This window comes from Leptinotarsa decemlineata, unplaced genomic scaffold (genome assembly GCF_025532065.1).
Source record: "Leptinotarsa decemlineata unplaced genomic scaffold, Ldec_3_MD MMD2_tig00026314_RagTag_RagTag, whole genome shotgun sequence".
NCBI lineage: Eukaryota > Metazoa > Arthropoda > Insecta > Coleoptera > Chrysomelidae > Leptinotarsa > Leptinotarsa decemlineata.
In genome coordinates, this window is record NW_027412684.1 from 13,062,068 (window position 1) to 13,088,421 (window position 26,354).

At 36.0% G+C, this 26,354-nt stretch overlaps 1 protein-coding gene across 5 annotated transcripts; it reads left to right on the forward strand.

The window, feature by feature from the left end:
- The first annotated feature begins 377 nt into the window (after positions 1 to 377).
- LOC111506238 (uncharacterized) lies at positions 378 to 25,059 on the forward strand. Of its 5 annotated transcripts, none has more exons than XM_074181651.1 (12): positions 378 to 558; positions 2,609 to 2,676; positions 5,405 to 6,385; positions 10,763 to 10,929; positions 12,913 to 13,044; positions 15,731 to 15,960; positions 17,962 to 18,098; positions 19,226 to 19,341; positions 20,270 to 20,633; positions 22,254 to 22,494; positions 24,082 to 24,180; positions 24,913 to 25,059. In XM_074181651.1, the coding sequence occupies exons 1-11, from the start codon at positions 519 to 521 to the stop codon at positions 24,177 to 24,179; spliced, it is 2,574 nt and encodes an 857-aa protein (XP_074037752.1). In that variant the 5' UTR covers positions 378 to 518; the 3' UTR covers position 24,180; positions 24,913 to 25,059. The 5 variants fall into 5 exon arrangements, with proteins under 5 accessions (XP_074037752.1, XP_074037754.1, XP_074037753.1 ...); XM_074181653.1 differs by having other exon boundaries at positions 22,254 to 22,483; XM_074181652.1 differs by having other exon boundaries at positions 20,285 to 20,633.
- Positions 25,060 to 26,354: the final 1,295 nt, after the last annotated feature.

Sequence of the window (26,354 nt, forward strand, 5' to 3'; positions counted from 1 at the left end):
TACATGATTCTCGTGGGGACTGGTCGTTGGTGGATAATGCGGGCGTGCCCTGCCGAATATATGGGGGCTTCGGTGATAGGCCCTGCCCAGCTTAACATAAGAGGGAAGAAATTAGTCTTGGAAGGACTTATTTCAAAAATGATGTAGGCATTAATGCGCGTAAAGATATAGATCTAGCTATTTCTATGAATTATCTGCTTCAAAATAAAAAAGTGGAGTATGAATTCAGATATTGGCCACTCTGTACCCCTCCAACTGATTCCATTTCATTCCTCAAATATCAAATATCGTTATATCTCCCTTCGATATTCACACCAATATCGATCGCACCTTGTGAAAAATCACTTCGTACAACAAAGAGATAGCTAACGTTACTGAAGTGACATTTTCGTGTTTACAAAATCATTTGTTTGTACTTTAACTTGGAGTTTCTTCATTTTCATCGTGTCTTAAATTCACTTGTGAGGATATTTCGTTCGGATAATGTAAAATAATTCAAAAAATCGTGTGCAATTAGTATGACATCATCGACACCTAGGAGCGTCGAAGAATTACAGGGTAAGTGATATCAATTCAATTACTTTGAGTTTGACAGTTGCTTGACGTTTGCCTCGAGACACCCCCAGTCATACCCACATTAAGGTTTGAGTTATGGAACTCGATTTATAAAAGAGAAATTCAGGAGTGTATGGAAACCCCTTGAGCTCACAAGAAAGAATTCGTGAATGCAAGAATTCTGAAAAAATTTTTTCAAGTATAAATGATTTTCGAAAAAAAATTGGGATGAGTAAATTATTGGAACATGAAGACTGAAATCATCTAAAATATTTTTTCATCCAGGAATCGTAACGATTCACTATTTTAATAATTTATTGAAATAAAATCACAACACTTTTGGAAAAACTAATTTCCTTAAAGAAATGAACTTTGAAAACATTTATTTGACATCTGTCAAGCTGTAGTAGTAGCGGAATTGCGAAAATATAATACATTCAAAATATCATCGCGAGTTTTTTTACACAAACTACTTTGCATAATTTCTCTATAATGCTCTGCATACTCAACTATAATGCATGGTTTCTTTTCATATGCATGCGATAAATGGAAATTTAGAGATTTCTGTTAGTTTATGGAGGTTTTGTTTTACTACATGATAATACCCAGGTTATCCTTCAGTACATTTTCCATTCAGATTTTTCAGTGGAATCGGAAAATGAGATATTTTTTCAAAAAATCACTGACCAATATTTTATCATTTTCTTCGTGTATCCGAACAAAGTTATCCTTCTGGGTATTTATTCCACTCATTATACGTTTACTCTATACGTTCCTCAGAATAGACATCATTTTTTCACATCTGAATTTCTTCCAAACACCTGAACTGCAATACTTTTCTTGACGGATCTTTTCCTGAAGACTTGGTTTTCAGTGGCTGCTGAAGAGAGAGCAAAGGTCTGTTGGTAAGTAAGCAATTTCGAAAAAAAAAGATATAAAGGAAGAAACCTGTCTTGTTATTCCAGTATTTTCCTGATACGTTAAATTTTTTTGTGACAGATAAACGCATTAGATTCTTCCTAATTGTCTCAAATTTGATTTATTACATTTACAATTTTTTCCACTTCTCTGGTGTTTCATTTTACCGGATTCTATGAAAACGATGTTTTTCGTACAGTAAATTCATTAAAAAAATGGATGAATTATGAAAAAATCAATTAATTAATATCAATTGATTTTTTTATGATATATTATAATTGATTTTTTTAGGTAATTCTAACTATCAACAACTCTCACAATTTTTCAATACCATGTTCATCACCGTTATTTTCTCCGACGTTTTTAGGATTTCAAAAAGGTGACAGCTCATCAGTGGATATCTATTGTTTTATCGCTATTCATTCTATCGTAAAGAAATTCGAAGAATACTTCACAATCTTACTGAATCTTCTAACAGTAACATTGAAAATATCACATCAGAGTTGATACTTGTCTCACACGGTGTTCCCCAGGGGTTGGTGATGTGCCCTTCAATATTTACTAATCTATCAAACCTATCAAACATATATTTTCTCTTCGAATGAAATATTAATATCTATTCAACTGAAAACAAAAGTAATAAATTCAAATATTTCATATATCGTTAATTGTTCGTTAAATAAAATATCAATGTAATCAATGTTATCATTAAATTCAAAATAGAAATTAAAAATTGTCACACATATATCGATGATGAATAGTAAATAATATTAATTCAAATATCAGATCCACCTGAGTCATTCTTTAAAATTTTGATTGAAATTTTCCCCTGATTTGACTGTTTTTTTTTTTCATTCTATTCATTTGATTTTTTTTTATTACTTGATATGTGTTTATTTTAATATCTCAATTTTTCGGGTATGAAGGCCGTCGATTTGACGGCCTTCACACTGATAATGATACTGAAAATATCGGTCGCAATAGCCTCATCCACGGGTTTATTTGTTACGTTTTTTAATTCCCTGTATCAACATGTCTATTTTTTGGGTTATTGTAGTTATAATTTTTAATATTACTGCCACAATTATTCACCTCTCTGTTTATATTATTATGTGAAAAGATGTCTTTGTTTCAGGAGTCAAGATAGAAAAAATACTTCTGGATGGAGATACACTTTCATCAAGCCTTCCTCATTTAGAAATGGTAGGTGTTACACTAGACTTTATGAAACAAAATACCAATTATTTTTGACTATTCATATTGAATTGGGTTTTGTTAATTGAAACGTTTATAGAGGTAAAGTATTAGATTGTTTCGAAAGGTTTGTCCGTTTATATAAGTGCATTTCAACTGTAATATCACAGTGAACACTCATTTAACTCAATCAAAATGAGCACCATTTAAATCAGTGCACTTTTGCGAATGTGGCACAAGTCGATTGAATCCATCAGCATAAAAATTGGTTGTTCGGGATTTGATGAAGTCAACGAAGGCTGTTTTCGCCTGGTCATTATTGGCGAAGGTTCTACCGGTGGAAAAGTTTTCGAGGTGATTTAGAAGATGGTTAGGTTAGATCAAAAGTAAGTGGATCAATTCGACGCTCGACCGCAACCAGCAAGGGTTTGAGGTAGCTCAGACTTGACTAAGTAAACTCAGCTTCTTAGCGAATCCGATTACTTTATATGGTGAGTGGTCTTTCAGGTCAGATGGTAAGAGTACGACTTTGAAAACCTGATTCGGTCCCTAGCGGGACAGGCACAAAGTATGTACTCTGCTATTTCATCATTTTCCAATCAGAGGCGACACACTCTATCTTCCGACAGTCCGAGTCTCTACATAAGATTCAAATGACAGTGACTTGTGAGAAGACCTGGTAGACATCGTTGTTCATCCCTGCTGTAGTCCAACAACTGTTTGGTATTGAGCTTCGGAGGGTGAATACACGCCTTGGAGTGAGCCAATCCTGAAAGATTCTACCAAAAGTCCATAAATCTCCGTGCCGTCCAGGTGTTCAATGTTTGCTTGGCAAAGCCTGAAGCGATGCCAATGACAGGTTCTGGTCCGGAGAAACTGCTTGCAGCACCCGACTTTGTAGGTGACTAATTGCCTTCCAGGCCAGTATGCCCAGGAATCCATACCACGGATAATCTGTTGAGTCTTCCTATCGAGAAGAATCGTTTTTGGTAATTTGCTACCAATTTAGACGTTACTCGGTAGGAGCCAAGAGCTTCCAACGCTGCTTGCCTGTTCGAAAATATTTTCATGAACTTTTGTATGGAAATGTATTCTTTCAATCTCTCCAATTCAATAGCGTAAATTTCCACTTGTCCAGTCGCATAGGTTCCTAGGCAGGTGGATATCTCTGTTCTGGGTCTGCGACTGAAAACACCTGCACCAAAACCTGAAAGTGTTTTTGATCCATCTGTGTACTAACAATTATCTTCTCTCAATAGTTCCTTCTTCCGAATGATCCAGTCCTCTTTACTCGGGACCAATACTTTATAAGGCAGTTCTCAGTTGACAGTTGGAGGCATAATGTCAGAGGTAATTTCCAGGATGCTGTGACTTTCAGTGTCAACCAGCAGTCTGTTGCACTCTGCATTAAATTGATTTGTGCAATTGGCAATGTATACAAGTCTATATGCAGTATATCTAGCCTCTCTCTCCAGAAACATGTGGAAAGCCTCTCTCTGTGAGCCAGACACCTTCGCCTGAGCCGTTTTCTTTAAAGCCTTCGGTCACGAGGCAATTGATCCATAAGTGATCACATATCACACATCACATAAATCTAATGGATTTGTTTGCGACCTACACTCCAAGTTTCACCAAAAATCCTTCAACATGTCCATAGGGACAGTCTTGCGTAAAACATTTTCCAAGTGGGAGTTCCAAATGGAAAAAAGTCTGAGGAGTATGCTGGGGATTTGTGGGGATTTGTGGAACATGCGGACGGACGTTGTCGTGAAGGAGGATCAGACCTCTTCTGTTAGCCCATGCCGACTGTTGCTGACACAATTTTTAGTTTATTTCGTCGATTTACTCATAATAAGACTCAGCTGTGGCTTGGCCCCGTTGCAGAAATTTATAGTGAATCACACCAGCCTCTGACCACCAAACAGTAACCATGGTCTTCTGGTGGGTTTTTGCCTTTGGGAAGTGCCTAGGTGGATCATCTCTGTCAAACCACTGCCCTGAACGTCTTCTTTATTCACACGTGTCGAGTCGATCCAAAAAAGGATCGTTTTGGTTACGCACCTCAAAACGTAACAATTTCTGTCGATTGTTCAAATCGTGGGGAACTCACTTTTCGAGCTTGTTCACCTTTTGAATGCATTTTAAATCATCAAAAAACGTGTGGGAGTTGACGCCAGGTTATTTCGCCATCCCACGAATCGTTTGTGATGGGTCAGTCGCCACCAGGTTTCTCAAATCCTCGTTTTGTATTACTGTAGGTCGACCACTCCGGGGCTCCTCTTCAAGGTATTAGCCAGGGAGGTAATTGTTTTCTGATAGGTGTTAGTCCATTATACTACAGTGTAGGTGAGTTGATCCTGGCCTAAACGAATTGTTTTATAGATAATTCGGTTCACAGTCAGTCTTCAAGTATGCCTCCTTACTATATGTGACGGAAAAAATCAATAATATCAATAATATCTCAGACACAACGGACAATTTAGAGAAAAATACTTCTCTATCGACCTCTGTCATTCGATAAATTGGTTTGAATATTATTGGAACTTCGGCAACGTGGCTCTTCAAAGAATTCAGTTATGATTCAAAATCTATTCACGTTTCATTGCTAAGCGGAGAGTCTCAGCTGGAAATATTTTTTCTGCGTTTGATAGTTGAAACTCTTCAACTTTCTCGCATCTGTGTGAAAGAACTAATGTAAAATCTATTATTTACTCAAAAAAGTCATCCTGTATTTCAGTCGTCTAGTACCGTGAGTCATGGATCCCCGAGAGAGCGAGAAGGAACCAGCGATGCTATCAACTACCACGCTAGAAAATCTCCCTCCATCAAACGAGAGGGTTCAGCCAAGTCATCGACCCGGTCTCCCGCCTGCAAGCCTTCTTCAAGCATCCCCCTTCCAGTGAAGTCGCCAAAATCTTCATCTTCTGCAAAGACAATTGGTCACAGTCTCCCACGATCATTCAGTAGCAAATTATCCAAACCAAGTTCATCCATGTTGGGCGCTACCCAAATCACCAACAAGCACACCCTGGAAATACAGTTTCTGAACAAGAAGAAGCGGCTGGCTTTATTGCAGAAGGACCTAGCTGAGAAGCAAAAGCCGGTGCTGGACCTCTATCAGAACCTGATTCAGATCAAGAAGAGGTTGGAAGAGCTGGGGAAAATTGTCTACCTCGAGGAAATGAAGCTGTTGCCTTACAACGAACAACGTCAAAACGTCGAGCTCGGAGATGGAGCTGGAGAAAGTACTTCCCCGGAAATTATACTAGAAATGCAGACGTCAATGGAGCAGATACCAAGGACGCTGATGGAGATCTGCAAGAACCTGCTCGGTAGAAGAAACGTCATTGTCGACCTCCTCGAGAGCATCGTCAAGTCTGAAGTGGATGTTAGCGATCTCACTGACCAGATAGAAGCACTGAAAACTGAAGGAGCTCAGTTGCAAAGCAATCTGGATGTTGTTATCAAAGAACATCATAGCAAAATTAAAGAAGTAGTGAAGAATTGGCAGTCTTTGATAAACGATAAGAAGAGTGTGAATACTAACACAAAAATAAGTGATCTGGAAGATAGGCTGAAGTTTCAAGAGAAGTTGACAGAGGATTCGAATCAACTTATCCAGGAGCTTCAGAGGAAGCTGGACGATAAGAGAAGCGGGCACGATAGATATGTCGCGGAGCTTAACAATGTTATTCATGGCCTCAAGGATCAGATGCAGGTGAGCGTTATTCCGCTTTTTTAAGTTCGCAACAAGGTTATTGTAATGTTAATGTAACAATTTTGGTAATCGTATAGTTGAAATGAAGTTTTGTTATATTTTGAATGGGTTCTTGGCGTATTTCAACAAGCTGCTTCAGTAAATAACCTTATTTATTTGTATGAAAGAACATGAGCTGCCAGTAAGTTTTTTCGAGTTAATTTTTGTTCGTGTTATGTAGGTTTTTGTGTTTGAAGTTTTGTCTGCAATAGCGGTAAACATTATCGAAAGCGATGAAGCGATAGACGCAGTTGAGTAATGAAAAGGCGTTTGAAAGTGGTTGAAAGTTGTTTTATATGACTTTTTTTCTCAGAGTTTGTATCTTCTCAGAAATGTGCACGAATCATTTCATCAACTGGTAAAAGCAGATAAATGCAGATGAAAATAGTCAAAGTCAAGTGAGAAACAAATCAATAAACTAATAAGATTTACGTGAAAATGAAAATTCACCTTTTTTTGAACAGACAGTATATGCCTACATTCATTTTCATTTTGTTTAGTGAATTAAATTAGTCATTTGCGTCATTACGGTATCTGATATCGTAATATGTTGCCTAGCAACCCTTTTTATATTTGAAGGCAATAACATTTTAATTACGACCTTCGAGCAGTTTTCATTCTGAAATGATAATTGGAAATCTGTACCAAATGTACAAGCTGTGTAAACTACATTTGCCATATTGACGAGAACTAAGATTACAATACCCATTTACAATTATCATAAAAACTGTCATGAAGATGAATCCGGTATAGAGCCACTCGCCTGTTTGGAGACACGAACATCACTTGCAACCTTGATAGTTTGAAACATCGAAGAACGGTACATATCAGAAATACGCGACAAAAAAACCGGAAGATGAATTTGTTTTACAAATATGTCGAAAATTGCCTAGTGTCTAGTCTAGTGAGCATCTGTATCACTATCTGTAAAGTAGAGAGGGTGAGTATAGACCCACAGCACTTAGGCCACATGTGACCCATTGTACATCTTCCCGAAGAGTTGTCCTCCTAGGTCATCGTCCATCCTGTCCTTTCCAGGAAGGTGGACAGGTCACTAGGAGACATCTCCTTTATATTGGCAGGTGTAGGCCAAGACTCGCCAAACACACACACTCTTTGGCAACCTTGATGCGTCTCACGGTGGTCTACGCGAAGGTTTTGGAAGGTGCAGCAACATTACTGTCGTTGTCTTGGGGTTCCCTTCGTGGAGGTGCACAAGTGAGGGAGCTTTCCTGCAGGGACAGCCGGTTTCTTGCCTATATTCAAGGCGGAGCTCTTGGCGCCCGCCGCAGGAAATGCCCTTGGCTCTTGGAGGTGGAGTGGGGGAGGGTGCACTTATAGTTACTGCCACTTCTGAATGTTTCGCTCTCTTTCTCCTTTTGGCCTCGGCGCCGCATATGCGCTTACACCTTGGCCATTGTATTACATCACGAGGTGCTATGTCCAGCCTCAATCCAAGCGGTAGATTGGGGTGGACATTTCTGTTCATCCTCAGACACTGCCTCAGAATGAGGTGAGCACTTCTGTCCAGCCTTGGGATTGGTTTTTGTTTTTGTTGTTTCTGTTTTTGTGTTTGTTTCATTCATGTGTGTTCCCACGAGTAGCAAGGGGAGAGGTAGGCTGATTACAATGAGGTTTCGTCCAGTTCCCCAAGGGGATCGTTCGTTACCGCATATCACCCTGCGGCCATTCAGCTGTCGGCACGATTCCTTACACCTTAGCTAGGGTAGGCTGGTACACAGTGACATGTTTTGTAAAGACTTCTGGGGAGCTTTGAACCTCACCCCACTCATTACTGCCACTGACCAGGAGTCCAGCGACCCCGTCCGTAAGGCCACATTGGCTTCCTGAACAGGGCCCCCGGTCCCCTGGCAGTTCCCCTATCCGCCACCTGGAAACGCGCCCGATAGGTAGCCCAACCCACGGGCTAGTAAGCATATTCAATGTTCCCAGAATAGCTAGATAAACAAAGGAGAAAAGGAAGCTGTACTATGAATATGTGTAACACGGTATATCAATTGAATCATCTTCTGTATAATCATATCTATATCCATTGACTAACTTTCTCATAATCTATTACGTCCTTATACGTCACCCTGTATGGTCTGCAATTATAAGCAAACGGTTCTGTGAAGACACAAGACCCATGGAAGAATTACTAAAGCGCATGCTACAATTTCCGAGAAGCATGAAGTTGCAAAATACCACGGCCTATTTCTTCAGTTCTAGTATCAAAAGCCCCATTTTGCTGACTTTGAGCAATTTTTTTCTCAAAAACTGTCGATTATTTTTCGTTGTGCCCGTGGAGATTTTTGATCAGGACATTGGAAAGAACCAAAAATCAGCAGAATTCACCGAAAGCCATTTTCCATAAGGTTTGTGCATAGAAGTTTGAGAATTTCCAAAAAAAAGACAGAGACCAATTGGTTTCAATTTCTTTACAAAAAATGTATAAATCAGGCAATGAAGTGAATTTCAGACACAAACAGGAAGAAAAAGCCCTCTCTAAACAGCTATTTTCATTTAAACATTGAATTATACAAAAACATTGTACTTCAAATATTCGTTATGTAATTCATTCAGATATTCACACAATATGTTATAAGAAAGAAGTAATATTTCACTCACATTGAACACTGTCATCTTCGAAGGTGGACATCGATGTTTCGGAATATGAAACTTGTCTTACTGCCTCGTTAGCACCAATATCACAAAATGAAGCATTCAATCCATTCATGAAATTAGGATCATTTTCCACGAATGAGTTGAATCTATTCATTTAATCGATGGCAATACGTAATGCCATTCATTGACTTTCTACTTCTACATCTTTATGCATAAAACATGACAATCTTCCACAGAAATGAAGAAATCAATTGATTTCAAAAAATGTGTGGATCATGCAAAGAAGTGACTTTCAGATGAACTGGAAAACAAACTCTCTCGAAACAACTACTCTCATATAAACATTGAATTACACGAAAGGAAAAAAACTTTCCAAATATATTTGATTTTGAAAACAACACAAAAAATTTGAAAAATTTTATGAATTTTTTTTCGGAATCGATAGAACGATCAATATAATTCAATGTTTGAAGATGATTTCATGCAAATGTTGTCCGCGGCTCCGCTTTAGATGGCCCATGCGCATGGTCCAATTTTGGCACACTCTCTCTAACATATCGACCGGTATTTCACGTATAAATGCTTCAGAGCGTCAGTCGTTGCTAGTTTATCCTTGTAGACATGAGCCTTAACATGAACCTACAAGAAATAATCCAAAGGCGTTAAATCACATGATCTAGGTGGCCAATTGACGTGCCCCAAATGTTAGATAAACTGTTCACCGAAGGCGGCTCTTAATTGGGCCGTTGTTTCGCGTGCCGTGTGGCATCGTCTTGTTGAAACCACATGTCAGACATGTCCAATTCTTCCATTTCGGGCAAGAAAAAGTCAAGCATAACACGGTAGCGCTCGCCATTCACAGTAACGTTCCGGCCATTGTCGTCTTTGAAGAAGTACGGCCCGATGATGCCACCAACCTATAATCCACACCAAACAGTGACTTTTTCGGTACGTATCGTTAGCTTTTGCAATGCTTGTGGTTGCTTGTTAACGTATCCATTCAACAAGAAATGAGCATCGTCGCTGAACACAATTTTTCTATTAAAATGTGGATCTTCCTTCAACTTTACCAGCGCCAATTCACCAAATGTTAGACGTTGTGGGAGGTCGTGTGGCTTCCACTCTGGCACCAGCTGTATCTTATAAGTTTTTACACCCTAATCCTTTCGCAAAATTTTCCACGTAGTGGAGTAACAGAGGCCTAATTGCTGCGAACGGCGGCGAACCGACATTTCACGGTCATCACGAACACTGGCGGATACAGCCGCAATATTTGTTTCGGTCTTCACTCTTTGTATGCGTGTTGGTGGTTTAATGTCCAATAATGTAAGCTGGGTTCGAAATTTAGTTACAAGCTTCCGAATAGCTCTCTCAGTAGGCCGACGAAACTGCCCATGAATTGGAAGAAATGCACGATGCACTTTCTTCACCGAGCAAAATTCAGTAATTTGCAAGCGTTGTTCATTCGTAAGTCGATTCATGGTCAAATTGTAGACCAAACTGAACAAGTTTGACAATGACACAAGACACGATTCATGCGTGATCTGTCAAATGTGTGATCAGTGTTGCCAAAAAGATACCAGCAGAAAAGTCACTCAGTATTTCTATATGGACATTGAATTTTACAAAGAAACACTTATTTTATCCTTTGTGATATATAATATTGGAGAGTACATTGCATTAGCAATTTTTATTCTATAATAACATTTTCAGAAACTAGAACAGGAACTTGAGTATGAAAGAAAGTCTGCAACAGATTATAAAAATAGGAACAATACCAATGCGCAAAATTCAAAAATGTTGAGAAATAAAATAGCTGAGTTGGAGAACGAAAGGAAATCGGCTGAAGCTCTTAATACAGAATTGAACAGAAAAGTCAGGTGAGTTGATGATTTTTGGTGCTACACAGGGATGATAATGGTCAAGAGTGAAGGTTATCGAGGCTGAAGAATTTCAGGTAAAACTGTCGAATGAAAATATGGGTTCTGATGATTGATGATTTTTTAGTAAAAAGATCATAATGGTGGCTATCAAATAATTGAAAAAGTTGTAGTGTTAATCAACTGACTACAAACCTACTGCAACTTCAGGCAACAAATTATCAATTTTGTAGTTAGATGGCTTGTTTGATGTTAAAACTTATGTCAATGAAATATGTGGAAAAATTTCTCTACATCTAAATAAATCAATTGATATATCCATCACAATACCAAGCAATAAAATGATTCAAAAAATGTTACTCTATAACGTGAAATTGAAAAAAGGATCTTTTCAATCTTATTAATTCAACCACTTCTCCAACCTGATTTGAAAATGAACAACAAAACAGATGTAATTAACAATAGATATATATTTTTTTTACAAAATAGTTCAAACAAACCACCCAACAGAAGTAATTTCATATTTAAATTAAAAAAATCGTGAAATGCTTCAATTTTATTGTTCAGAGGGACACATTTCTACTTAAAAAAATAGCCGAAAGACATCCGTGTTCCGTTTTTTGCGCTATGTTAGTACCAATTGTCAGAATATATTTTTCGCATAAGTCAACATAGACCCAATATAGTATACAAGTGAAAATAATAGGTTGTTTCGAAAGTTTTGTTTATTTTTATGAGTCTGCTTCAAACTGTAATATTTCAATGAGTACCTACTTTTTCAATTCAATCGAAATAAGCATCATTTGAATCAGTGTGCTTCTGCCAACGTAACACAAGTCAAATAACTTCATTACCATAAAATTGTGTGCTCGGTATTCGATGTCGACGAAGGCCATTTTTGCCTGTTCCTGATTGGCGAAGGTTCTACCGGTAAGGAAGTCATCGAAGTGCTTGAAAAGATGGTAGTCGATTGGCGAGAGGTCTGAAAACTACGGTGAGGGGTTGAATTTCGACGCTCAATTCATTTAATTTTCGGACGGTGATTTTTAAAACAAGCGTTGTCGTTGAGTAGGATCGGACCTCTTCTGTTGGCCAGTGCCGGCCATTTCGTCGATTTCTTCACAATAACAGAAACTTATTGTGAATCACACCTGCTGCCGACCACCATACAGTAACCGTGTTCTTTTTTGGTGGGTTTTCGCTTTTGGGAAGTGCCTGGGTGTCCAACCACTGTCTTGAATTTCTCCTATTGACATAGAGGATCCACTTTTCATTACACGTGACGTTCTGATTCAAAAAGAGAATCGTTGGTTGTGACAAAGGAAAGAGGAAACGACTTCGAAAAGTCGCAATTTCTGTCAATCATTCGAATTATGTGGCAACCACTTTTCGAGCTCGTCAACTTTTTCAGTACGTTCTGAACCATCAAAAACTGCATACGAGCTAAATCCTAGTTTTTTTCGCCATTCTTCACACAGTTTGTGATGAGTCAGTCTCCACCAAAATCCTCAAATCTTCGTCCTGAATTACTGTCAGTCGACCACGTCGAGGCTCATCTTCGAGATTGGAATGTCTGGAACAAAATTTTGCAAACCAACGTCGAACATTGCGTTCATTACCACTACCAATGGTTTAATTTAGTTCAATTGGAATTCGTAGAGAAAAATTAGCCGAAAATTGCTTAACGATACCATATAGCGAGTAATTAGCTTAAGAGAGGCTAAAAATAAAATTTGGTATACACTATGAGTTTTGCTCAAAGATTTTATCAGTAGTGAGATTCCTATGGCTATATTTTCAATTTGAATTACGTCAAATGAAATTTTTTTCAATAGTAATTTTCCACAGAAATTCTAAAAATTATCAAACTCATTGTGAATTTCTCTACATACAATGCCTGACTTTTTTATACTGACACACTGAGTTTTGCCAAAATATTTTGATAGTAACGGGAATCGTATGGCAATATTCTTTCATTTTTAGGCTTCTCCAAGACCAAGCAAAGCACAAGGAAGCGCAATGGAACAAAGAAAAAGAAGAACTGACGAGGAACTTGAAGCATCAAGAGAACATGTTGCAGAAATTGACAGCCGATAAGAGCACATTTGAAACAAGGTGCTTGATTCAGATTACGCTGAGGGCTTTTTCAGAACTTTTAATTCCGTATCCAATTATATAACTGTGTGAAGTAATACTATATATATGTAGAGTGATATAAATGTAGCTCTTAGTAATGGTACCTCAATTCATGATACAACCTACCGTCTAGGAATGGAACTTTTTTTTGCAACTTGTATGAATAGTCGCTGAAAAATTTTTGTGGGAAGAGAAAACTTGGATCAGTTCCGGGAAATGTTGCTGCGATTATATCAGACAAATGACAGTTGGCAATTTTCAACAATTTTGATTTAATACACTAATAGAGATTCAATTTTCAAACAGAAAATAGTGAGTTGTGAATCATTTTGCCGTTTTATGAATTGGCTCAGAAGTTCCAGAAAATATCATATACGCGTCACAGCTCTGTATGATATTTGCATTCAATTCAGTTAGTATTATTGCCTATATGCAAGATCAATAACAGTGAGTGGGTGATTTGCAAAACTCAAAACCCATAATAAACTCACTATAGCAATACATCATACGTATACAATATACGATATGCAATCATTCAACTTGTACAAATACGATATTCTTTATTATTAACAAGGAACAAGAACGTTTATAACAGGGATAAACTTCAAAATAATGATAAAATGAATAATTTTAGTACTGACACATTGATTAAATGTACAGCACATATATACACCCTCTGGTTATTGACAATCTACAAGAACAAGGGTTGCTCGAGAACTCTCACATTGTCACCATTGTTCTTCATAAACAAGGCCTTTTTGACAAACTTCTTCACCCCAAACCATCACACCCCTAACGACCTCGATAGAGAACTCGATGGCATGGGTTACATCGTAACTAGAACCACGTTAGCTATACTACTAATGTATAATACATATTCGTGACTATAGATCTCTAAAATTTTGTGACGCGTACAAGAGATCCAATTGCAATGTTGAGCCAACTCATAAAGTGTCAAAATGCAATCTCGCTTTGGCTGAAATAATTATGCAATTGAGTCTAAACATGTGAGCATTATTGTGGGTAACTGTTTGGTTAGATAGTATTCGTCCAACCCTATTTTCTGATTAACATCAACATCTGTTGTGCGAGCTAAGGACCAAGAAGGTCTCACCTTTTAACGTGTGATTCCTAACATGAGTTGGATGGTAGGAAGTGAAAATTGATCGTCCATCCTTGTGGTTCGAACCACCGGTTCACAAAGCGGTGGATTGGGTGAGTTAAGCAAATACCCACGTCAACCCAACCGGCTACCGTCACACTCTTGAAAATTCCTTAAAGTCCTTTCAGCAATCAAGGATAATTCAGTTGGAAGTTCCAATACAGGACTAGGCGTTTTTTGAATGCAATATTGTCTCTCAAATAGCGAATATTCTGGTTGTGTAGATCGCTGTGTTCAAATTAGATTCACTTTTGTTTTTGGAAGATCTTGGTGGAAATTAACATGTAACTATTTGTTCACTCAATATTGCATCACAATTTTGAGATATTGGAGCCCATTTCAGAAATATCTGATTCTGAGTTATTACAGTCCAAGGCTGGACTGACTTCATGAATAGCCGTTTAACATCCACCTGACAAATTATTTTTGGAGGGCAATACATTCCTCGTTATAGGTATTGATCCACTTTATGTTGAATCACTTTTCTGACTTATTGCTTGATACAATTGTTATTATTTTCACTTATGATCCCCCTCCCTGAAGAGGCAAGAACCTATAGAAGGCCCCCTCAACCAATGTAACTAGAGTCCCATGTCAAAAACTGTAAATAAACGTTTCGAACTGATCCTCCTCCATGATCCTTCTCTGGCCGAAGATATATCCATACGAAAATAATCATATCAACAAAAATGATTCCACTAATTTCTCCACACCAGAACAAAAACATTATCTCGTGACACGCGTTTTGCTGACCAAGTTAGCATCATCAGGAAAAAGCTGATGATTACCTGATGATGCCACCTTGGTAAGTGAAACACGCAACGTGAAATTGTTTGGTTCTTATGTGTGAAATGTATTTTCGTTAGATTCATTTTAGGCCAGGGATTCCAATTTTAACTATCAGATAATAATGGTGATGATTCGAAACATTATTTAGATGTTTGGGAAAGGGATTACGACTGATTGAGTTTCATTTATATAACCCTGTGGATATCTTTTATTATTTATTTTCATTTTCAATACTCTGCTCTGTTTTCTAGTATGACCTAATTCATTTTCTAGTGGATACTTCCATAGCATACTCTGATTATGTTTGCTGTATCAATTTTGAACTCATCAAATTAGAATTGTTTCAAGCCTGTTACGTTCCTACTCACTTGTTATTTTCTATCTCCTAAACAATTTCTGTTCTTCATTGCATTCAAATTGCGTTGTCAGTAAGTATTCATTTTCTCGAATGAGAAAAATTTAACTTTCTGAAATTAAGTCTCACCAAGTTTTCTCTTTCTACTCGAAATATTTATTCTAATTTTTTCTGCGAGTAATTCGCCACGAAACGGCTTTCCCGACTGGACTTATCTTTCAACTGTCCACATCCATGACAAAATCCCACCAATCGATCCAAACATCTGCTGGTATAGATGACTGACTGCGCAGGTGAGATCAGTCCGCAGTCTTTGATGTTTGGACGCAGAACTGATATGATATATTTTCTTCTTTTAGGCTGGCTGAGGCGAAAGAACAACGGTTTTTCACTGAAGAGACGTTGCAGAAGAACCTCGATGAGGTGAGAAAGGAGCTGGAGGATACCAAAGAGGCTTTAGAGAAAATGACGGTCGAGAAGAACGAAGTCACAGAAAAGTGTAAGGAGATGGAGGATCATTTGGCTCGAATGGGACTTGAGAATAAAGAAACCATGGATATGGTCAGTAACAGCATAGTTTGGGGAAAAGGTACGTATTTATGCAAATGTCGCTTATTCAGCACATTCTCTTACTTTGTTTCTGTTCCTTCACATTTCAACGAATTATATAGAGTGGTCCAACGGAAAGTATGCACCTTGCTTTTCTCTTTTTTTTGTAACTTAACGCAAAAATGCTCGGACAGGCCAATTTTGCTTTTGAGGGGGACACATTTTAGATGTATTTTTCTACCTGTGCCTTCAACCTCCTAGCGAGGGTGAGTAACAACCCTAAAATTTTATATGGAAAGTGGGATCGAGTGATATATCATTTGAAAGGGCACAAAATTCTCTTTCCAATGATACCTAATTTGTTGTATTTACTTGAATAGTTATAAAAAAAGCAAGAACATTTACTCGATATTTTTGGTGTTAATGAAAATGTGGAAAAAACGGCATTTTTATCACTACTACTTCCTCAATTTCTCTCGTGCGTTTTTTGGTTCAAATAACAACAGCAGATAAATGTACAAAAAAAATTTAGGCAAACGTTCATTGATTCAGTTCGGTTGCTTTTGAAATTATTTCAACTTTACTGTAAAAATGGTTTATTCCATTCCTGAACGAGTTGAAATTATTAAACTTTATTATCAACATAATAGTTGTGCTAGACTTACTACTCGCCTCTTTAATAACAGTCATCCCGGGAAAAATGTGAATGATTCGTACGTTGCCAAGTTAGTCCAAAAGTTTGTCGATACCGGATCTGTCTGTAATGTGAGACACCAGCCACGGAAACCGATCAGAAATGAAGCAGTGGAAGTCGCTGTTTTGGGACATGTTGAATTGGATCATACTTAAAGTACCCGTCAGCTTGCCGCAGCCTCAGGTGTCTCCCGTTCGTCCAGAATACGGATATTAAAAGCCTATAAATTTCATCCGTACAAAATTAAATTAGTACAGGAACTCAATGAAGATGATCCTGGTAGAAGGCTGCAATTTTGTGAACAACTGAGCCAGCTACTAATTGATGATCCGCACCTATCATTCAACACGTGCTTTTCCGATGAGAGTACATTTTTTTTGAGTGGAGCTGTGAATAGGCATAATTGCCGTCACTGGGATGACAGTAACCCACACTTATTCCGAGAGGTCCAGTACCCTCAAAAAATCAATGTCTGGTGTGGCATATTAGGTAGTCATATGTAGGGCCACTTTTTATTCATGGAAATTTAACTGGTGAGGTCTACCTGAACATGCTTGAAGATACAATTGATCCTCTCATAACAGAAATAATTGAAAATGACCAAAATCATAATGATGATCGGCTTCATTTCCAGCAAGATGGAGCACTTCCTCACTATGTTGCTCCGGTAAGAGAGTTTTTAGATGACCGGTTTCCTGGACGGTGGATTGGAAGGAGAGGCCCCATCGAATGGCCTGCCAGGTCACCTGATTTATCGCCTTTAGAATTTTTCCTTTGGGGACACTTGAAAAATAAATGTTTTCCTACGCAGCCCGAGTCCATAGAATATCTTTGCCAACGAATTATAAGTATAACACCTGATATGCTACAGAATGTTAGAAATAGATTTGAACAAAATCTGTATTATTGTATGGAAGCAAATGGGTCACATTTTCAGCATTTGCTGAGGTAGGATTCTACTAAGTCAATGACACATTTCAAAGTACTGGGTTGTAGTTGTTTTTCTTCATAATACCTACATGTTTGAGTGAAATACAACAAATTAGGTATCATTGGAAAGATAATTTTGTGCCCTTTCAAATGATATATCACTCGATCCCACTTTCCATTTAAAATTTTAGGGTTGTTACTCACCCTCGCTAGGGGGTTGAAGGCACGGTTAGAAAAATACATCAAAAATGTGCTCCTCTTAAAAGCAAAATTGACCTGTCCGAGCATTTTTGCGTTAAGTTACAAAAAAAGGAGAAAAGCAAGGTGCATACTTTTCGTTGGACCACTCATATGTGTATGAATAAATACATATCATATTGATTATAATAGTTTCGTAACTGATGTGTCAACTTTCAGATGCTACTTGTGTTTCGGCTAAAGCTAACGAATACTCGGAAAGCATGATGAAGGATATAATCATACAGGAGTTCAAAGACAAAATCAGACGTCTGGAAGAGGAGAATAATTTACATAAAGAGACTATTGCACTGGTGGTAACTATTTGAAATTTTTTGACATAATGAGGTTAACCATATCCCTTGTTTGATACAGATGACTATATTGGTTGGTTAGAATGAAATTCATGATTGTATTTGATTGTTGATATTGATATTCGTTACTTGAATTTTGTAATTGATTTCTATGACAACACTTTCTAGCAAGAAAAACTATTTTCCTAAGTAACATATGTATTTTAAGTAAATAAAATATCAAAACTATCATACAACATGAACGAAGAGAATAAAAAAGGTGAATCAGGACTAAAACTGGAAATTATATACAGAAAGTGAATAAAATATACAGACTGTCAATTGAAATCGTATTTTTATGAATATTTCTCATGAATAAACAAAGAAAAATAATCTTATCAGGTATTGTGTTAATGAAACAAATAAAAGCAACTTAACATTTTTCGAATACAAGTGGATGTCACTGTTGAGAGTCACTTCAACTTATAAATTAATTTTTCAATAATTTGTATCAACATTTTTTTTTAATAAAATCAAATTATGATCCTGTTGAAAGTTTGAACAACAATCAGTCAGAAAATTAATAATTCATTTCCTCTATCACATTCTCAATCTCTCCAAACTCATTTAGAGTATAGAAATTCAATTTCTCTCCTGATGATGCAAATTTTTTCATTAAAACGAGTGTCGAGATGGGTTTTGCAGTTCTGATGTTTGAAAGCAGCGTATGTTTTGAAATAATTCTACGCTAGATGATATAGTTACAATCACAGAGTTCATTAAAACATCACTATCATTCAACATCAATATTACTAGGATTTCTCCATGTGATATGTAACTTAAATTATAAAAATCTCAATTCAATTTGATTGAACTAGACACAATATTACTCAGTTTATTGTTCGAGTTTCAGTTATGTTTAGGACTTCAATTTAATTTCTTTCAACTATTGGAAATTCAATTTAATTTTTATTTATTATCACTTTTCAGAAGGTGGAAAATGAAATGGTTCATTCATCAAAATAATAAATGAAGGAAGACTTGGAGTGTGTTATAAATAATCGATATGAATAACGTTGATTCAATTTTTTCTGTGAAATAAATATAAAATTTGATATTGTCTTTTTATATATTTTCCGTTTTTTTTCCAGGAAAGTAATAAGAATAAAGTACCCACAGAAACGGAAAAAAATGTAATGCTCCAGCATGATGTGGTTCTGAGATACAAACAGTTACTGTTTGAAAGTGAGCAGAAATTATCTGAGAAGTAACTATATATTTTTATTTTTATTTTTCATACCTCGTGCGTTCAATTTTCTACTTTTCTATCGTGTGCTTTCCAATAGTGTATTAATTTTCAAACTGCTTTGTGAACCAAAAAAATGAATAAAAATCAAAACTATCGATCTTCAGAACTTTCTCCTTGAGAATGTTCGGAATTGGGGACGTTTATATCTATCATTTCGACCATTACTGGAGGAAATCTCATCAACTTTTTTCATCTTCAGGTACCAAACCGAAGATGTATATATGATGAGCTCATTCACTATTGTATTTCAGGAATGAGTTATGTTTGGTTTTAGCCTCCATATATTCTCGTAAGTCCCTTTGGCCAGCTTCACTGCCATAATAAATTCCATTTCATACTGTCTAAATTGGGTGCTTTCACATCTGTTGGAAATATCTACCTACAGATATTTATTCCAGATAAGTATGTGACTTAGTATCACTCCTGGATATTTAATCTCCCTCAGGAATTTTGGTCCTTCTGGAGAATGCTACTGCTGTTGATTTGGTTGGACTTATGCCAGGTTTTCCTCTCATTTCATCTTATTTGGATATTCAGGACCTGGTGCATACATTCTCGTATACATTTTCTCCCTATATTACTGAGTTGTCTCCAGAACCTAGTACTAACAACCATTGTGTCTCTAAACTTCTGAACAATAAGGACAATACTCCGAATAGTATCACTGTTTCAGTGGAGAATCGCCAAGATTATTCAATATTAATTGAATATTGGTGGGTGTTTTTGATAGATATTGATTTTTTGCATTCAACTGTATTGTTAGAAATATTTTCCACTATAAACTGTTGCAATTGCAATTAACTTGCCAGTTTACAAAGTTTTCATTGTATCGTATCGAGCAATTAAATTTGAGGTATTACCCAAGACCTTTGTAAGTAACCTTTAGATTCCTCGCTTTAAGGTCCCAGGAGGTGGGAAAACTTACATCTGAAATCAGGCAGCTGAAAGTACGCCAGGAGCACCTCGAAGAACTCAATCAGAAATGTCCGACGGAAAATCTCCAGAAGATGGTGGAAGAAGGCAGAGCAAAACTGACGGAGCTGATGAGGAAGTCTCTTGAAAGTGAACAGAAGATACTCCATTGCGAGAACGTCATCGAGAAACAGAGTAAGCAGATAAATGAGATGGAGAATTTGCTGAGGTACAGGGAAAATATGGCGGGAGTGTTGAAAGCATCCAGGGACGAGTTGGTTATCGAAAAAGAGAGTTTGACGAGGTATTCGCAGGAAATGAGGACCGTTCTGGCAGAGGTGAGTTGATGTATGATGCACTCAGAACGTGTTCGATGAAACAGTTGCATTCGGGTAAACACTTGCATTCGTCAGAATGAAATTCCACATAACGGCAACCCAACCTAAATTTACTCACTACAGTGCATCGTGCATACTTTGATTTCAGCTGATAATTTCTTGTCATATTAAATATAAAAAGTTCTACGTTATGAGCAAAGGATGATTTGTCAAGCTTTCCTAAACTTTCGAATAAAAGTACTCGTGATATTCCTTGTTTAGTTCAGGTGTTTCACGGCTAGGGGCGCTCTTGTCAACCCGTGTATATTTCACACGTATATTTTTGTAGATGATTGGGACTCCTTAGCTTTGGCAACATTATGAAGTTCATATAGGTACAAGTATGTTGTGTGATTGTTGAAAATTTATGTGAAGCTTATTAGCTGTATCTGCTGCGCTTGTTTGTGAACTTGTGCGCGCTACTCTGAAAAATATATCAACCGATTTGAGTGTGGTTTTCACTAATGTATTACATAGCGAACATTTGATTCGATTTTTTTTGCATAATTTATTTGGTTATTAGGTGAAACATTGAATGAATTATTCATCGTTTCATATATTGAAGTATTCAAATTCAATGTTTACAATTCAGAGATACAGAAAACTGTCTGACATATACTAGACAAAATATCTGAAATATTTTCGATTTTATGACTTATTTTATTCATAAATATTATGAATAATTGAATAAAATAAATCCGGGTAAAATAATAATCAATATGGGCAATACGTCAAATGTGGAAATTTCATAATTGATGTGAAAATAAGATGATTCTGACTATATGAAAATCATATTCTGTATTTTTACTTTAGTTCATTAAATACTTTTTCAATTGATTTTGAACTTGAGAGCAGTTTCAGTTTTTTTCTTCAGGAATAGTATTATATATTATAATTATAATGGCATCATGATAAATTCATTTCTGTCCAAAATTAGATTTGAAATTACTAACTGATAGTAATTTTGTATGTCTAGTGTTATGACGTATTGATTTCAATGACTTTTCTGTTTGAAATTTTTCATTTGTTTTTGAATGAATGAAACAACAAATTTTTTGATTGTATAGTGTTTTCAAATCTGAAAATAATTTGGTTCATACAAATTCACAATTAGTTCAGAGTATGATAGTTCATATATGCATTTAATAGTTATATTTTCTGAAGATTTCGAAGGTTTTATTGTGGATTTATTGACTATTCCCGAAATAGAAATTACTTGTTTAGTTTTGAGTATATAAGATTGAAAAATATTTTTTTCAAAAACTTAAGAGGAATATAGTTCCTGATTTTGAATCTAACACCAATGAGGGGTGCTACATTTTTTCGAATAATTTGAACATGTTTATACACGATAAATTTTCGTTATATTATTAAATTGTTATCAATAATTATAGGATTGGTACAACTGTTCAATATTCTTTTAGAAATATTCATACACGAAGATTTTTGGAAATGTATTGTTTCCATACAAAACTTACTCAACTGTGAAATCCGACTGAAAATATTATTTTTTGAATCACTTTGCAGTTCTACTCTCTCTTGTGAATCAAACTGGGGAATACAGTTATTTCCATTTCACAGGTGACAAAAGAAGGCAAAATGAAGGACAGACTAATAAAAGAGCTCCAGGAAAAGATTGATCTCAGAGAACGACAAATAAACAAGCTAGAGAAAGAAGTTCGTGAACTGGAAACCAACCTGGTGATGACCAACGAGAAACGTTTCAAGCTCCAAGAAACCATCGGCAGCATGGAGAAAGAACTCCAGTCAACTAAGGCCCATGTGAATCAGCTCGCAGACATCAACACACGGTATGAACTCGGTATGAAGTGCTCAAATAGACATTTTGTCGATAAAGTAACGATTTCCAACGATATACTCGGTTCGGGAAGTAAAATTAACATTGTAGATCGCGGGTATATACCCCAGAGCAGGAAATCATCTCACAAAGTATTGGAATGCAATGAAGGAATCCATGGGAAAATGAGTTCGAGGTCTCTGATTGGTTTGTCTCTGAAGCAAGTCGACTTTCTCAAATCCAGGCTTGACTATCTGACACAGGTCAATATGGTTCCTACAGTCAGCGTTGAGGCTGTAAGGACTCATTCTCAGATCTGTTCTACTTCTAGTTTGAGTGGGTATCAATACACCCATCGCAACTTAGAGAAGATGGTCGAATTGACTGCTAAAAGATATGATTTCTTGCAACAGCAGGCTTACGAATCATACGACGAATTGACGAGCTTAGTACGACTGTTAGTGTCAAAAGGAACTCTAGACGAATAAAATGTTAATATGTTTTTGTATTTTCAATATCGATATTGATTTTTCTTTCTTCAAATCTATCGTGAATATCATAGACGGAAAGTAGTTAGACTTCAAATTGAAGGAATGTGAATTTAAGAATTACTCAAATCAAAGACGCAGTATAATTTATTACTCAAAATAGTTCTGCAGTTCACTCGGAATTTGCGTTCATATATCTCCGACCCACTAACTCAGGAGAAATTAAACAAATTATTCAGTATGTTTGCTTCAAGAAAAACTACTGAATTGTACCCCACTATCAACAAAATCGTTGAAAAGAAGGAAATCATATATAAAGTGAATCAAACAACGTAGTTTTGCCGGTTTTATCTGGGAAACACTGTAGCAGGGGAGCCCACGATGCAAAATTGGGAGTTACTCGATAAGAAGAAAGAAATGTTATATAATATATACCTTTTTTTCGGTGGGAGAAGCCGCTATAGATTTTTAAATATGTAAAAAAATACTGTTGCATGGACATACTCGAGCGCGTCAGATATTGATAGCATCAATGTCATACATATTTTTAATAATGTTGGTATGTTAATCTGATCGTTTGCATGATGTGGGTGGTTGTACGTAAGGGTTAACAGTGAAAAAAAATAAAATTCAATCGAGTGCGTCAGATTTTCTAAGGGGGTGTTGAGTGCAACAAAAAAAAGCTACCATTCCATAATCTGACGATTTCGATCTGACGCAAACTCGCGGCCATTATTATAATGCAAAAAAAATTCGCCATTTTGAAATACTCAAGCGCATCAGATTGAGATATATAATATTCATCTTTATGTTTTAGACGTGCCGGAATGTCTTCTGTGAGAGATTCAAAATATGTTCTATGAAAATTTTAAGGCCTCAGAATAAGCCAAATTTAATTTTAACGTAATCATCACATTTGATTCCACTCCAATAATTAATCGATGTTTATTTCTCTGTTGACAATTCCTATGTACCTACCTATCATTTCATGTTACCATAAATTTTGTTGTCCCTGTCTCAGCAAAGATATTCGTTTGCTGAAGAGGTTTTGCACAACCTTGTATTCTCCTTTGTTTCCTCAATGGAAAATTCAATTAATTCTGCTGAAATTAATATTTTGTAGATTTCGATGTGCCAATCGAAAGGACACAAAGACAGAAAAAGCTCCTACCGAAAGTAAAGAGAAACAAAGAACAAACTACTAAGGCTATACATTTTTGAGGTAAATATTTTCACACGTGGATTCGTATAGAAAGTTTTCAAACAGAAACATATCAGCACTTATTTTAGCAGAATTTTTAAACGATTCTTTAAGAGACCACGAATTTCCATAGAACATCATTTGTCTCACCATCCTTAATATTCGAAAACAATTGATTATATCCTTGTAAAGACAACAGAATCCTTCAATTGCCTAGCAAGCTTTGTGAGATATTTTTTCTGGATTGTTTCGAATTGAGTACTCAAAGAATTGAGACATGCTAGAAATTTATTTTTGAAAATATAAAATATAATTACTTCAGTTACTATCATCATGAATACTGTACTTCAACATTTTTTCAATATTTCGGGATACGAATATTTTCAAAAAACTGGGCAACAAAATTTGTGGTGACGCAAAATGATAGGTTATAATTCACTTACATTCAATACATTTCCACCTCTCAGTGGGATTATTTCTAATTAATATTAGCGTACCACACATTTTAGCCCATGAAATAATGATGGGTTCACGGGACATGTGCCATTTTTCTATATTGTTGAATTCATCACTTATAAAATTATGGTGTGTTGATGAAGAAACATGGAAATAATAAGTGTCATTCATGATGTTAGTAACTCTGAAGTGAGTATCATGTACGAGTATTATAACTCTACAGCTAGGAAGTTGTAGATTATTCGATTCCATTTGTTTCAAATTCTTGAATTTTCATTGATATTTTTTTCGTTTTAGTGCCAGACACAAATACGTCAAGCCCTTCTGAAGAATCCCTGAATATAAAAATAACCGTTGGCTGAATCCAATAAAGGGATTGGGTATTATCATTATTCTAAGAAGAATATATTGTAAATCAGCCAATAAAGTAGTCATTCCACGGAACTATGTTTTTCATTATTTCCAAAGGACATTCCCCAAAATCTGACAAAATGAAAATTTTAATGAAGAATTTCACACCAATACGCTTACTTCAAAAAAGGTTATGTTTGTCAGTAACTTCAAAGTTTAAAGTGTTTCATTGTGTTTTTGAAAATAGAATAAAGAAATAACTTTTGTCTTATCTCTGATATCAAGTAATGAATACCACTGGATTTTTCCCCAACACCAAACCGTTATTTCAACACCTCGACACGTGTTTCGATCACCAAGTGATCATCTTCAAGAGGAAGATTAATCTTCCTCTTGAAGATGGTTTTGGCTTTACACTTCTCCATCATTAAGCAATGATGGAGAAGTGTAATCAATTTTATTCTGAAATAAATCAATTAAGCAATTAATTTCAGAATAAAATGTTCACAAAGATGTGTGGATCAGTACAAAGGAGTAACTTTCAGGCACACACTGGAAGATAACCCAACTAGCCATTTTATATTTTATAACGGTTTTGAAAACGTTTCAGGAAAAGAAATTATAAAACTGTATTTCTCCCAGAAATGTTTTCAATGTGTTTATGAAACAGCTATACATAGGAAATTGGCACCGTTTTATAAAATATTGTTATCTTTATTGATATTTTGTAAGGCCTTTTACAAACAAAACAGTTTTATAAACATTTCGGCAGTTACTATACAATTTTTCTAGCACTATTCGTAAAGAATCATATGAAATAATTGAAATACAATTTTATAACAGTTTTTTAGTAATTCTAAGTGAGATTTATAGAATATAATGCAGCCTAAAATGATAACGATTAAATAAAAAAGTATTCAAAATGTTTTCTTGAAGGCGCAAGAAGTCATTTTGTATTGGAAACCAGGAAATTATAATAGATGTAACCAACTAAAAACCAACAAATATAAACGTTGAGGTCATTTTAATAATTTCACTTTTGTATTTATAAAACTAATAAAAACATTGTTTGTGCTTCAAATATTGATATTTTAACTGCTAATGAAATTTCATTGACAAATATATAGAATATTATTAGTGAAATTTAAGCGGGTCACTCTTTTATTGAAATTCTTGGAAAAAAATATTAATTATACAAAAATTCACTCTGTCGACGTATTAATTTTCTAGTCGCAAATTAACTCTGTTCCAAATAATATAAACTCATAATATCTATCTACTTTTCATCTGTAAGTATCACTAAATGTACAGTATTTCATATTTTCAACTAATGTCAGTATTCCGAATTGCTTGCATTTTAAAACGGCGTCGTTCTATAAAATAATATG

Excerpts from the sequence above, each read along its gene's own strand:
- LOC111506238 (XM_074181651.1), top strand. The coding sequence starts at position 519 with ATGACATCATCGACACCTAGGAGCGTCGAAGAATTACAGG. Across the intron at positions 559-2,608 it reads GAGCGTCGAAGAATTACAGG|GAGTCAAGATAGAAAAAATA; the intron begins GTAAGTGATATC and ends TCTTTGTTTCAG. Across the intron at positions 20,634-22,253 it reads TGAGGACCGTTCTGGCAGAG|GTGACAAAAGAAGGCAAAAT; the intron begins GTGAGTTGATGT and ends TCCATTTCACAG.